Source organism: Crocodylus porosus, unplaced genomic scaffold (assembly GCF_001723895.1).
Source record: "Crocodylus porosus isolate Cpor-Errol unplaced genomic scaffold, CroPor_comp1, whole genome shotgun sequence".
Classification (NCBI taxonomy): Eukaryota; Metazoa; Chordata; order Crocodylia; family Crocodylidae; genus Crocodylus; species Crocodylus porosus.
In genome coordinates this window covers 103,102,196-103,117,029 of record NW_017728918.1, presented here as the reverse complement: position 1 = coordinate 103,117,029, position 14,834 = coordinate 103,102,196, and the positions used below count along the sequence as shown (strand labels likewise).

Here is a 14,834-nt window from a genome sequence, read left to right as displayed (position 1 = left end):
AAATAGACTAGTATAAAATGGTGGCCATTGTGCTCCTGCTTGTGCTATCTTTGAGCGTGAGTTGATTGTTAATGGACCAAACACTATTTCTGTACAACCAGTTAGTTTTACTGACTTTAAGTTCTTTGACTGAATAGGATGGGTTTGTATGGTGTATTACTGCTGAAGAAAACTTGTATTTCATTTTGAATGAAAAACTTATATTGATTTTGCAGATAAGAATAAAATTTATAGCATATTGACTGTAACTGGACTATACTTACATTGCAGTTAGATAAAATTTCACTCAGGTTGTTTTTGATACATGTGATTCCTAATAATTCATATAGGTAGAATATTAATTATATGGTTTAGAATATTTACAGTATAAATGCATTACAATTAATGAACCTGGGTTCTAAAAAATACATGTACTAAATACATGTGCTGGACAAAAGGTGATAAGTAGCACAACCACATAATTTACCTTCTGCAATATAATTACAATCTAATTACTTATGCAACAATTGCATGTAATGACCATCTAACCATGGTCACAATATTAAAAAAGGATAACTACATAACCATAATTGAAATGCCAGATATTATACATATTCATGATGTACTGTATAATAAAATCCATCAAATTAATGAGCAATAAAATAAGAACAAATGACTACAAAGAAATTTATTTCAGCCTAAGCAGACATAGAAATTTCTCTTTTACATATGTGTGTGTATGAGAGAGAAAGAGAGACGCTATAGAGTATGTCTAATAGGTTATTTCTGAACTTAACTGTCTTTTCATTCTAGTCATGTTACTTCATAGTGTACATGCCTCAAAGGCAAGCATTGTAGTAAATGTGATTTATACCATACTTTGACAAACAGAAGGTTCGTGTTTCAAATTCACAGAAAATTCACCTAAAGTATGACTGATGCTCTTCCTTGTCACATTTCTGAGAAGTATCCAGTTTGGACTAACAATTTACACCTGAAATCAATCATGCTGCTCTGTGTTATTTCAGAATCTCTGTGCAGATAACACCGAGAAATTGTCCTCAAATCAAGCTGCTGCTGTTTCAGAATTACAAGTTACTTGTCAAAATGATTTGGAGCACCGGGAGAATGCAGAGAACATGACTGAGACAGCTACGTTAGAGAAAGCCAGTGTGATTAAAGGTCAGCTGAGTTTTACAATTTGAGTTATTAATATAACAGAGTTAACCCCAGACCTGATAAATATTTGATGTACAGAAGTGTTTTGCGTGATTTCAATTGGAACCTGTGGATCAGTCAAAGTCGACAAAATGTGAACATTTATGTTCTTCCGCTAGAAATGCCGTGGGCAAATACATACAAACTCTCAGCAGCCGCATGATATTAAACTCTGTTTGACACTGCAGCATGAATATTCAGTAGTTTTCAGGAACAGACTTGTGTGGAGAAGATGCACTTTACTTTTGGTTTGTTCTTCTACAGTCATCTGTTTTAAAGACTGCTGATTCAGCCCTGGTAATAGAGCTGATTAAGTAATTTACATTAAACATGTTAAGTTGTCTCAAGTCACAAATGTATATTTCTAAGAAAAAATATTGATAAAATCACATGGGCTTCAAGAGCATGCATAACACTAGAAGGGACCTCCCAGGCCCTCTAGTTCTGTTCCCTTCATTTGCAGGGAACCATGCAATGAATATTTATTGTAAAGGGTCCCTAAGAACATCCATTCTTGCCTCTTTCACATACCATAGCCACAGAGCACCCAATTAAACAAATGTCACAGCCTGTCATAGGAAGAGAAAAGGCACCACCAATCCTAGGAAGGGGCCATGCCCTGTGCTACAGCAGGAGGGAAAAAAAAACAAACCTTATCAGTCTAAACAAGGGAAAAATCCCTTTCGTAGACACTGAGTGTATGAGCAAAATCTACCAGCCAGGTACCTGAGAGATTTCCCAGTACCATTTAGGAGCACCAGTGCTCCCAAAACAATCTTGCTTCTAGCTGTGGCCAATGCTTCATAAGAAAGTGAAAAAACCCCCAGAAACTAAATGATGTTTCCTGTTGGGGGAAGGAATTCTTCATGGATTTGAAGTTGACCCTCAGAATCCTAAAGTATGGAGGTACTACATAGCTCCCAGATACAACCAACCTTCATGGAGGTCAGCCTCATGGGGGCATCGGACATGAGGATCTACATCTCATGTGCTCTTATTAGTACTCTAAGCACACCCTTATAGTATATCGTTTCCTCCATAAATATATCAAACATCATCTCAAAGAAATTAAGGTTTCTTGCCTTCTAATATTTAGAAGATTATTATTGAGAATTTCACTCTTCAAGGGTTTAGAAACAGTTTTTCATCTGTCATTCTATTTGTTCCATTCTTACAACCCATGAGATCTGAAAAAATAAGATTTATGGCCTAATCCAAACACAGTTGAATCCATGGAGCAACTTCTGTTGGTTTTATTGGTATGGGTCAGGTCCATGATTCATCTGGTGGGTGCATGTGTCACAGAGAATCATAGAGAAGCAGGGCTGAAAGGGACCTTCAGAGGTCATCTAGCACTATTCCCTGTTTGAGGCATGATCATTCCTATCCCAACAATCCTATACAATCCATGATCTAAGATTTTCATAAGACTACTGTCAGCTCTGGCACAGCACAAGACATGACATCCTAACGTGCCACAGGTAAAGCAGGGAACCACAGCAGCCAATGTCCTGCTTCTATAAAAGGTTATTAATATATGCTTGAGAGATCCCAGGTAAAGAGCCATCCCCCCAGCTGCAGTGGAAGGCAAAACCCCCCATAGTCTATACCAATCTGACCATGAGGCAAAAGTCCTTCCTGACACCAAATATATAGTGATCAGTCTGACCCTGAATTGAGGGGTAAGACCCTCTAGCCAGGAACCTTTGGCTTTGGTCCTAGCAGGAGCATTGGCACACTCAGTCAAAATCCCCAGCCTTGGCTGCAGTCAATTCCCAATGCCTTTGAGGAAGGCTTAAAACACCTCTGACACATGTAGCAGAAAGTGGGGCGGGGGGTGTCAACCAGGAAAGCCCAGAAGCATGGAAAATGCCCATAGTAGAACATAGCCTGTCATAAATACCTGACTGGAAGCAATGAGACTTCAGTACTGCAGCGTTTACAGATGGAGCCCTGTGTGTTCATGCAACACTTCATATAATCAACTGGCTGATTTCTGGTGACAGTATAAAAATGTCACTTAAAGCTTTTCTTTATTGTCTTGTTATTGAATATAGGTAATGGCCAATAATGAAATTCAATCCATTACTTTAAAAACTGATCAAACTGAGACTTTTCCAAATATAAGATAACAGCAGTCCAGAAAATTCTGTGTTGGGGATATTTTTTTATATAGATGATAGGTAGGCCAACTAGAGGGGAAGCTCTTCTTGACTTGCTGTTCACAAACACCAAGGAATATTTTGAGAATGTGAAGGTGGAAGGTAACAGATGACAATGACCATGAAATGAAAGAATTCAAGGTCTTAAGGGAAGGAAGGAAGGAGAGCAGCAAAATAAGGGCACTGGACTTCAGAAAGGCAGACTTTAAGAAACTCGGGGAAATTATAGGCAGAATCTTCTACAGAATCAGGGAATCAGGGAAATTGTAGGCAGAATCCAAAAGAACTGGCTCTACTTTAAGAAGCCCCTTTTAACGGGACAGGAGAAAGCATGCTATCACAATGCAACAGAAGAACAGGAAGTGTAATGAAAGGCCAGCCAGGTTAGACAGTGATCTCTTCAATGAGTAGAAACTCAAAAATGGATCCTACAAAAAGGTGGAAACTTGGTCACAGAAGAGTATAAGAGTATTTCAGGTGTGCAGAGAAAAATTAGGAGAACCAAAGAATAATTTGAGATGCACCTGGCAAGAGATGTAAAAGGCAATAAAAAGGGATTCTACAAGTGTGTCTTTATAAATAGGGATAGCTACCAAATGGTGAGTGCAGTTGGCAACAAAATAAGGAGTCAAACAGCCTAGTAATGACAGAACTGGCTTGGGATTATTAGAGAAGTTTGGTGCTTCAAGTAGGCAGGATCAGATTGAATGTATACTACAGTAATGAAGAAATTGACTTAGATAATTTCAGAGCCATTACCTATCCTTTCTGAGAACTTGTGGAGGTTGGATGAGGAGGACTCATTGGAAAAGATCAAATATGGTGTCTGTCTTTAAGAAAGGGGAGAAAGAGGATCTGGGGAATTATAGACAAGTCATCATGACCTTCATACTTGGAAAGGTCATGGAGCCTCGAGGAACCTAGAACATAGAGGAGAACAGGGTGAACAGGAACAGCCAACATAGATTCAAAAGAGCAAGTCACACCTGAATAGTTTGATTTCCTTCTATGATAAGGTGATAGGCTCTATGGATGTCAGGAGAGCAGTGAATGTGATATACCTTGCCTTTAGCGGGGCTTTTGACACTTTTTCCCATGACATTCTCATTAACAAGCTGAGGAAATACAGCTTAGATGGTAGTACTGAAAAATGGATGCGTAAAGGTTGGATCATTGTGCTCAATGAGTCATTAGTTACTCAATGTCTAGTTGGGAGAAGATATCAGGTAGGGTTCCCCAGGAATCTCTGCTGAGTCCAATATTGTTTAATACCTTCATGAATGATTTGGATGATGGATTGAGTTACACGCTTAGATTGATGACACTGGGTTGGGTGGAGTTGCAGGCTTTCTGTACGGCAGGGCTAGGATTCAGAATGACCTGGATAGGCTGGAGAAATGGTCTGCAATCAACCATATGCAACAAGAACAGGAACATAGTGCTGCACCTGGAACAAAATAATTGCAAACACAAAACACAGACTGGGAAATGACTGGCTAAATTGCAGTACTGCAAGGAAGTATCTAGGTGTTACAGTGGAGCAAAAACTGAATATGAGCCAATAATGTGCACTTGTTGCAAGAAAAGCCAAAAACATACTGGGTTGTATTACAAGGGGTATCACTGAAAATCAAGGGAAGTGATTCTTCTACTTCGTTCAGCACTGGTCAGGCCTCACCTGGAGTACTGTGTCTAGTTTTGGGCCCCATATTTCAAAAAGAATGCAAATACATTGGAAAGAGTTCAGTGGAGAGTAACAAAAATGATTAGAGACTTGTAAAGTATGGGTTATGAGCAGGGTTTGTATTACACTTTGATTCTTGCGGGGCAGGTCTGCAAAAAAATGGTCTGCTCATCATGATGCCCTAATAAGAGACCCCCCCCAGGTTATGATTTTCAAATCTCATAAGGCGGGGGGCTCTTTTCTCTAATGGGGGTGGGGAGCTCCCCCCCCCCCCCCCCAGCTTCCCTGTAATTCAAACCCTGGTTATGAGGAAAGGTTGAAAGAACAAGGGTTATTTAGTCAGGAGGAGAGAAGTCTGAGGGGGGCTTTGATGTAGTCTTCAAATACATGAAGGATGATTACAGAGGATGGAAATGGGCTTTTCTTTGTGGCCACAGGGGACAGGACTAGGAGAAATGGCTTCATATTGCAGCAGAGGAAATTTAGGTTAGAGATTAGGGGAAACTTTCTGATGATGAGGGTGGTCAAGCATTGGAACAGGCCTACCTAGAGAAGCTGTAGAATCTCCATCCCTGGAAATTTTCAAGAGCAGGTTGGACAGACACTTGTCTGTGAGGGCTTAGTTAGGAATGAGTGTGTCTTGAGCAGAGCGACTACACTAGTTGACCTAGATGAGGTCCCTTCTAACCCTGCTTTCCTCTGGTCCTATGAACATTTCTGGTGAGGGATTATAGCAAGGTATTGAGAATCCAGCTTTTGTCATCAGAGGCTTAATAGAACAGCTCTGCACTCTGGGCAGCTTTCTCACACAGGACAATATTGGTCTCTGTGCTGCTGGAGGTGATGGCTTGACCAGCCACCAGCTGCATCTGAGGCTATTTTTTGCTGCCCCTCCCCAAAGGTGGCACCTGGGGCTGCTGCACCAGTTATCCCCCTTAGTCACCCTGCTGGTTATTATTACCCTGAAAGCTATTTGTTTAGCAGGGAGTTTCAAAGGTGCAAAGGGTACTTAAGGTACCCATCTATATGGAAAACCTACCATGCTCCAGAGTGGTATCTTCAGGTCTACCCTCTGAACTGAAAGCAGTGTACCTAAATAGCACTACTATATGGCTGCAGAGTTGCATGTCTGGTTTTAGAACAAGGGTGGTTTTGGTAATATCTTTAATTGAACTAACTGAATAAATGGAAGAAATGTGAGACAAGGTTTTGGGCACCAGGTGCCTTTTCTCACTTTGTCCAATAAAAATATTAATTGAAGAAAACCCTTACGTCTCTCATAGTGCCTGGATCATCATAACTACAGCAACACTCCAACCGCCTCCTAGTTTTAGAAGGCAGCCTGCCTCTACCAGCTCAGTAGACTTAAGAGCATGATAAGTCAGATACCTAACTGCTACTGGGTAAAAGCAATGGGAGCTTGTTCCCTATCTGCTCTTTATGCCTTTGAAAATTTCTGCTGTGATGGGCACTTTGTATTGCTTTAGTGAATGTGTTTGATGGCAGCGAAGGATGAGGTTTCCAGGCTGTCAGCTCTGAAGAATGAAACCTACCTTTTGGGTGTTATTGGCACACTGAAGTTGTCCCTGCTCTTCTGAAGGAACAGCTTGCAAGACTGACTTTGAGAACTGTTGCTCATGCTAGTAGTTGCATTGACATAATAAAGATTAACTGTACCAATACAGCCTGAAATAGGGAGCATACAAGAGAATAAAGATAGTATGTCTGGGGCATTGAATATAGAGGCAGGATGAGCTATTGTGACTGAAGACTGGCCAGGATTCAGACAGTATCAGGATCAGGTCATCACATTGATGATTTAAGGCCTCTGTTGTCTTGGTTTAGACTGCTTACAGAAATGCACAGCCACACAAGATAGGGTAAATGATCAGGGCTTTTATTAACATGGCTTTTCAAACACATTCTGCTCTCACAGCTTAGTATTCTGTTGCTCACTCTTCCTCTCTGCTTCTCTCTCTTTGTGATGCATAGAAAAAGGAGCAGACTGTTCAAGTCACTTCCTGTGTCTCCCTTACCAGGACAGTGCAAGAGCTACTTAACTCTGATTTCCCCACATAAGCAAAAGAAGTTTAGAGATGCCCTCTCTAATATTCTTGCTTAATAACAGCATCAGGGCATATCATGGCCCTTCCATTTTGTAGTTGAATCTTTTCCCATGCTTGGAGTAAACATTGATTCTTGTGCCTCTAGATCAGGGGTGTCCAACTCATCCTACTCATGGGCTGGATGAGTCACATGGGGGCAGTCTATGGGCTGGATTCAGCCCATGGACCCTGGACTCCTCTCCACCTCATCCTGGTTCTAGTGCCTGTTACGGCTTCTTTAGACACTCTGGGATCTGTGTTACATGTGGCATCCTCCCTAATCAGATTGCGCTGCATGTCTGAGATCCATACTACATGTAGTGCCCCCCACAAATGGTCCAGGACTGCACTTCACATGGTGCCTGCTCCAGCTGGTCCAGGACCTGCACTGCATGCAGCATCTATGGTGCCATGTGTCATACTGGTCCCGGACCAGCTGAAGCAGGCACCATATGTGGCATGTGTCCTGTAAGGGACTGGGGCATAGGTTGTCTTGCCTAATGGTTAAACTACTGAAGGAAAGCAGGGGTCTGAGGCTGGGTCAGGGGGCAGGAGCCATATACTAAAACCAGAGGGAAGTTCAGAAGCAGAGTCCACAACACAGTTTAGGGTCAGGATCCAGGGATCAGATGCTGAGTACCAATCTAAGGGACAATCCACAGAGAAAAGTCTGAAAACAGAGCCAAACTGGGTCAGGAGCCAGGTAACAGAACCTCAGAAAAATCCAAACCTGAAGTCCAGAAAACCCCAAACCCAGGAGAACTGGAGTGCAAGAACCAGGAGGCTTGCCACAGAACTGTTGAGTAGCCTGAAAATCCAGGGCTCCAGCTGGTGCTGAATGGATAGGAAGCACTCTTAGTAGCCAGTCATGATGCTCATTCTTTCTGAAGTGGGACAGAGTTCATTAACTGAGATTTTCTTCAGACGTGGCTGATTTGGCTTAGGCTGGTCTGCCTGATCAGAGATCCTGAAAGCTCCCATTACCGGCACTGGAACCAATCAATTCAGACCCAGGGGCAGCACTGGGAGCTGGATAATGGGTATCTGGCCCATGGGCCATATGTTTGACACCCCTGCTTTAGATAGAGCTGGATGGCCCTCTGGTGATTGTGCTCGTCTTGGCTATAATTGAGTTGCCTCATCTTTTTGCTTCATAGCCTTTTACTTTTTTAACAAGTCTGTTCCTGGTGTGGATTGAGTTGAATTCAAGCTGGTGCCAGAGTCAGCTTTGCATCAGTGTACTGAAATTTCATACCAAAGTTATCAGTATTCTGGCATTTTTATTTTTTCATCTATTTAGTTGTGTTTTACTTTTACATGATCTTAACTCTAAGCAGTAGAAGGGGTGGCAATTGATTTGAATCCCCTTCTTCTTAGCATCTGGAAAAGTGAAGCCCGTGATTTCATAGGTGTGTTTCACTAGGTTAATAAATTAAATGTCCTTGATGACTTTCCTAGTATTTGCTCTTCTAAATGCTTTTTCTAGTATTTGCTTAAATAGTGACCGGTACCTATATTACAGCTTGTCTGTTGGACTCCGGGTAATATGGAGGGCTGACCCTTAGAAAATCTTTAATTCTCCTTGGATATGTGTTGTCATCCATTGTCCTGAGTGAGCTCATCATGAGTACTATTGTCTTGGTGTGATTTACAGCAGTGCTGCCTAATGTTGCTTAGTTGAGTTACTTCAAAAGCAACTGTGATAATCAAGAGTCAGCAGGTAGTGGTTTCCTCTGTGTTCAGATAAATCATCTGCAAACCACTGCCAACACTCTGCTAGGTGTGTCATGGATTGTAATAGGTTCCTTGCAGTTCTGTCTCTGCTGCTTTGCATGAATGTAGGTCTGTGACCTTTCCTTCTATTTGTGCATTTGTGTGTGTTAATAAAATGCTCCTCTGTTGTACAGTATCACACTGAGATGTCCTTCATGAATCTTTTTCAGGCTCTCTGGAAGCACTGTCCTTTCAGTACTAATCCGTTCTCCACCAACAGCTCTGTTTTCTGAAATCTTTGATCGCCCAGGAGGGAATTAATTGTTTTGTGCAGTCTATCTTGTTTCTTTTAAAAATTAATTGCATTATTGCTCTGTTTCACTATTTTGGATAGTTTATTTTGTAGACAATGGTTAGTCCTGTAGTATCATGTGCACTTGCTTTTTCTTTAAGACTTCTTTCCTCTTGTCCTTCTTGTCCAATTTGTCCTTTTCTGACCTTGTTCAAAAGATTTCAATTTCAAAGGTAGGGCCCCCTTTCCTAGCATAATTTCTAGTTCTTTTCTCAGCCTTGGACTCTCAGCTTATCCTCCCTGACTCTGGTTCATATCCCAGTCCAGTAATCTTGAACCCTGATTGGCCCCCAAGTCTGGCCACCCATTTCCCAGCACTGACAAAGTGTGCAATGTACTAAAATTTCTCCTCAGCTATAGGAATCTGCTTAATTACAGTCATCATGGTAAATGTATTATGGTACTACATTTGTAGATAACATAATTTTTAATGTCCTCATAGGTGCCTTCAAGCATATTGGGAAAACTTTCTTAATGTCCTTTGCTACGAGGTATACCTTAATGGATTCCATTACCATTAGGATTTTTTTATCAAGCTTAATGATCAAATGCTTTTATTCTTAGTACCTGTATTACTGATGTTTATTACATAGAAGTCTAGATGTTGCATTGAATTTGATATCTCTCCATGATACAGACTAGTTGCCATCTGTCTTTCTAGTTTCACTGATCTAGGTGAGATTTATGTAGTGGTATAGGCTAGACTTTTCCTTTTCCTTTTCCTTTTCAAGTATGCAGCTTTCTTGTACCCCAGGGTCAGTTTTATGAGTTATTTCTAGGGACTTAATTTGCTATTCCATGGAAACCATGAAATTGGCCAATGTCCACAAAATCTGCAAAATAAAATTTAAAAAAATCTTATTAAAAATAACATGCTGGCTCCCCAGTGGGAGCCGGTGGTCCTCATGGTGACTGTCTCCCAGCCTCACGGTCTGCCAAGGGGGAGAAACCACTGGTGTGAAGGGGTGCAGCCAAGATGGTTCCAGCCCTCCCCAGCATTTGCTCCTGATTGGCTGAAAGTTCTACCCCTTGTGTGGCCCTGCCTTTCTTGGGCAATTAGCATCAAGGGGTGAGGCCACACAACTGATGCCTCTTGGCCAATCAGTGATAAGGGGTGGGACACGATGAACAGCTCTCATCCAATTAGTGGTGAGGGTGGGGCCAAGTGATGGACAGCCCTCCTGGCCAATCAGCAGTAGGGCATGGCCATGGGGGCCCCTTGGCCAGTCAGTGGTGAGGGGTGGGCTTGTCAAGAAAAGGCCGCAAAATTGGCTTCATGCTCCGCGAGTGGGCTGTGAAAATCCCTTTCATTTGCCACAACTTAGGGTGAGCATCCCTAGCTATTTCCTCTGGACCTGTTAACTTGCTATCCTGTTTTTTATTCTGTATTGACGAAAAAGAGGCTATATCACTGATGCTACACTGCTTTGTTTGAAAGTATTCTGTAATTAATACTTCGGGTGTATCCGTGTATTCTTTTCTCTTTGCCTGTTTAACACCGTCGTGCAAAATGGTTTGCTTTGTAGCACTTTTGGAATATCTTCCCAAGTGCATAGCATTCTTTTTTCTTTGCATGATGTACTCAGTGTCTACTGCTATCCTGCTTTGCCTTCCTCATTCTGTGTTTCTTTTCTAATGTTGTCTGTGGCCAGTACCCTGCACTGTTGTCTCTTTTGTGTATGTGTCTGATTAACAGTCTGTTTTATCATGCTCACATTGTGATTGTTTCTTGTAAGCGCTTTCTTCTGATTTTGGGTGGTTTGTGTACTCTGACTGTTCTAATGGTTTTTTCTAATGTTAATTTGTCATTCATTAGTAAATTTTTGTGGAGTCCATTAAGGAATCCTAATAGGTCCCTGACTACTCTTAAAGATGTTTTTTCTTTGTGTGGAAGTGATTTTTCCTTGGAAAATGCTCACTAGCCCAAACAGTCTATATGGATTTTTCCTACCTGCCTGAATGAACTTAACACTAGAGGCCCATATTTGACAATTATCTCTGACTTCTTGAGCAATGCATTATAGAAAATAGGCAGCTTGCCCTGAAAAGATCAGCTCCATTAGTTCTTTCCATCTAGTTGAATTCACTGCACTGCTACTTATTTCAAAGTCCATTTTTTGCATTACTCTGCATTAAAGCCATACTAAGTTTGGTTTTAGTTCTGACAGCATGTATTGTTTTGCTTAAATTATTCATAGTTATGGAAAGTCACAAAGAATAGACTAAACTATACAGGATTTATATTTAAAAAGGTATTTGCAGGTACACTGTTTTTAATAGATCAGCTTAGAGCACACACCTTCGACCCACTTCCTGTGTCTTTCTTACAGAGACTTTGCTCTGGTAACTTAACTGCCTTTGTCAGATAATTTTGCCTATCTTAGATATAACAATGTCTAAAAACTAAAGCCAGGCAGATTCATATTAGAAATGTAAAGCACAAGCTAGGTGATTAGGTATTGGAACAATCTACCAAAGGAAATGGGACATTCTATATCTTCTAGCATCATCAGTTTAAGACTGGATGCCTTTTTGGGAGCGATGTTTTACTTGAACATAAGTTATTGACCTCAACTCAGAGGTTACAGAAGAAAGTTTTATGGTCTGTGGTATACAAGAGATCAGATTAGGTGATCTATAGGTTACTTCTGGCCTCCAGTTTGTGAATCCTCATCAATTGTTGAGTATAGCTGGCGGGCCAGGATATTTGGTCCAGTACATTGATTCATAGGGTGAAAGAAGCATTAAAAATGGCTAGAATATAGAATATCATCTTTCAAAATAAAAATTCCATACATCCCCTGATATGTCAAGGACCCTCCAAACCTGGAGAAAAATTGGCATTATTGCCAATATACATTTTTTTTTATAGTTCATGTTGATAAAATTGAGCATTTTTCTTATTAGTTCAATTAGAAATTTTCTTCTTTGTAAACAGAAATGAATTCAATACCGAGAGTTGTCTTCTGTTCTATGTCTGAGTGAGTTTGCAGTAACTGGAAAAAATAATAATATTTGAAATAATGATAATATAATTCTATCTTTCATCTTTACTGATTCTAAAACTTGATTTCACTATTTTTTACTAGATGATGTACCTTTTTAAAACTAACTTGTTTAAAAAGGAGAAGAAAAGAAAGAAAGTCATTTAATGGAAAGATGAATATGTATATTCTTAGGCCAGCAGAGACTATTATCATCATCATTAATATTTGTTAATCTATTGGTCATTGTGAATTGATAATGTGCATGAATAATAACTAGTAACTAGAGCAAGTTAAAATTCAGAATTGATATTCCACAAAGGATTTTCAGCCAGCTCTACTAATAACGAAAATCCTAACTCTCTAGCTTGCAGAAGTAAAGGGAATGCAGTTCTGTGTTTCTACAAGTTTTCTCTAAGTATTGAAATATGTATTATTTTAATGATAGTAACACTAAAAAGACTCAGTCCAGGACCCAGGATTGTTTCTAAAGAGATCTTTACTTTGCAGACAACTTTATTTCAAACCTGTCAGCCAGTAACAACTGTCTGGGGCTACATGGCTGAATGCACCTCTGAGGAGGAAAGTCTCTAAACATGTATAATATTTCCCTTGCGTTGTCCCAAGCACCCAGGGAAACAAGTAATAGATTCTTCCCTTGAGAAAACTAGTGGGAGCAAATTATCATGTCATCTTCTCAAGAATCAAAATTTGTTTTATGGCTATGCAATTAAGTTGAGTCACCTTTGGACAACTGACACTAAAGCTGATAACACACTTTTTTACAGAAGCAGAGTCAGACCCTAAATGTCATGAATATAAAACTTTTTAACAACTTTTATACTGGCAGTGATTGAACAATTCAAACCTAGTTTCTTACGTATAAGATATGTTACTAATTTGAAACATAGGATGTAAGATTTATTGTACAGAAAAAACCCAGTAGAATGACAAATGGAAATTCAGGCCTGGAAAATGTAGATAATATTAAAAATATCAGATTAATGGAAGTGAAGTGCAGACACACACAACCTGTGTATAAGTATAAATTTTTAAATAAAAATGGAAAAAGAGTAATTATGATCAACTAAAGTGCCTTTAGGGAAAATATAAAATTTACAATTAAACCTTTGTCACTAATGTTTTACTTATACTAGCACATTTTTATATGGTAATCTTTAATATATATTTAATCCTTTAATATAATATATTGCCAAAAATGACCATTTCAGAACAGGGCCAACTCATACACAGACTCAATTGATTACTGATTTACATCATCTAAGATATAACCCATTGTTAGCAATATTATTTTTAGATTTTTGTCCTTGATTATTGTTAGCGATGGAACCATTCAAGGAGTTAAATTATTCTTAAGCATATGAAATGGTATCAGAATCTGGGCCATAATAAGTAAAACTGGGCATGTATACACTTTGAATTTGATCACAGAATTTGCTCTTTATTTAATATCTATCTATGTGTGTATTCATGAATAAATACATTCTGGCTTTACTTAGTTCATAACAAAGCTTGGGTAATAATTCACAAGAATATTGTTAGACATAAGTCCAAAGCTTTCAGTATGCCCGGATATGAGTTGATGCAATGGATCCTTGAGTGTCCTAGTGCAATTATAAAACAATTATAAAATGCTATTTTTAAGGATAGTTTTGGAGGGGGATGTTTCCCATGCCATATCTTGCCTCAGAAGGATATGAATTTGGGTCTTGACCATGAAGATTTTCAGTGCTAGACTGGAAGGAGAATTTTGTGCTATGGAATCAGGAAACTTATGTTGCTTCCCAGCAAATGTCTGCTGGATTGAATCTATTCAGTGACCTGTATTTTGAAGGAGGTCAGGCAAGATGATCATAATGACCCTTCTGCCTTAAAGTCCACACAGGAATTTCAGATGGCACTAGATTCCAACCCACTTTGTTTAAGGAGCATGTCCATAGTCATTTGAATGTTTTAAGTTTGAGCATGAATGACTGAGATTTGAGAGTCCTAGGGCTAGACCCTTGCAGATCACTCCCTTATGCCCTGTTGGCTGCAGTGGCTGGGAGTGGAAAGGTAATTAGAAATAATTATATAGCAGTTTTGTTAATTTAATGTTGAGGTTAATAGATTTCCAAGCAGGGAAATTAATTACATCGATTTCATTGCTTGGGATTCTCTTGAGAATGTTCAGCTTTTCTGACTAATTTTCTAATGTTTAATTGCAGTGCAAATGCATATACTTCCAAAGGCATGCCATTCCAGTTTGGGACTGGGAGATACTGACAATATGTTTTGGCTTAGTGATACTAATTTCTTTCCTGGCAGCACTTTCTTGCTAAGATGTTTATAATTTTGTTTGCAGGTATGAGTTTGGGGATGGAGGGCACAGCAATATCAACCCTGAGCATCTGTGGCTCAGTTCCATGTAGCGAGTCTAGGAGCACAAACGGTATTCCACTCTGTGACCTACAAGGATTAGTTTGTGCCTTGCAGCACAGGTTTCATTCATCAGTTTGCTTTTGCTGATGGGGGTTGTAGCCAACTGAAAATTAATTACAAATGGGAAATATATATGAAGAAAATGGCAGCTCCATGCTCTCTGCTTCTGTGTTATGAGTTGTATTCGTGGGCAGA

At 39.8% G+C, this 14,834-nt stretch overlaps 1 protein-coding gene across 2 annotated transcripts in view; it reads left to right on the top strand.

Annotated features, from left to right (window-relative positions):
- Positions 1 to 14,834, top strand: part of THEMIS (thymocyte selection associated) — a 126,837-nt gene that overhangs the window by 101,510 nt on the left and 10,493 nt on the right. For both annotated transcript variants that reach the window (XM_019538009.1, XM_019538008.1), the window contains exon 5: positions 1,008 to 1,161. In XM_019538009.1, the coding sequence (XP_019393554.1) occupies positions 1,008 to 1,161 (154 nt within the window). The remainder of the gene's footprint in view (positions 1 to 1,007; positions 1,162 to 14,834) is intronic.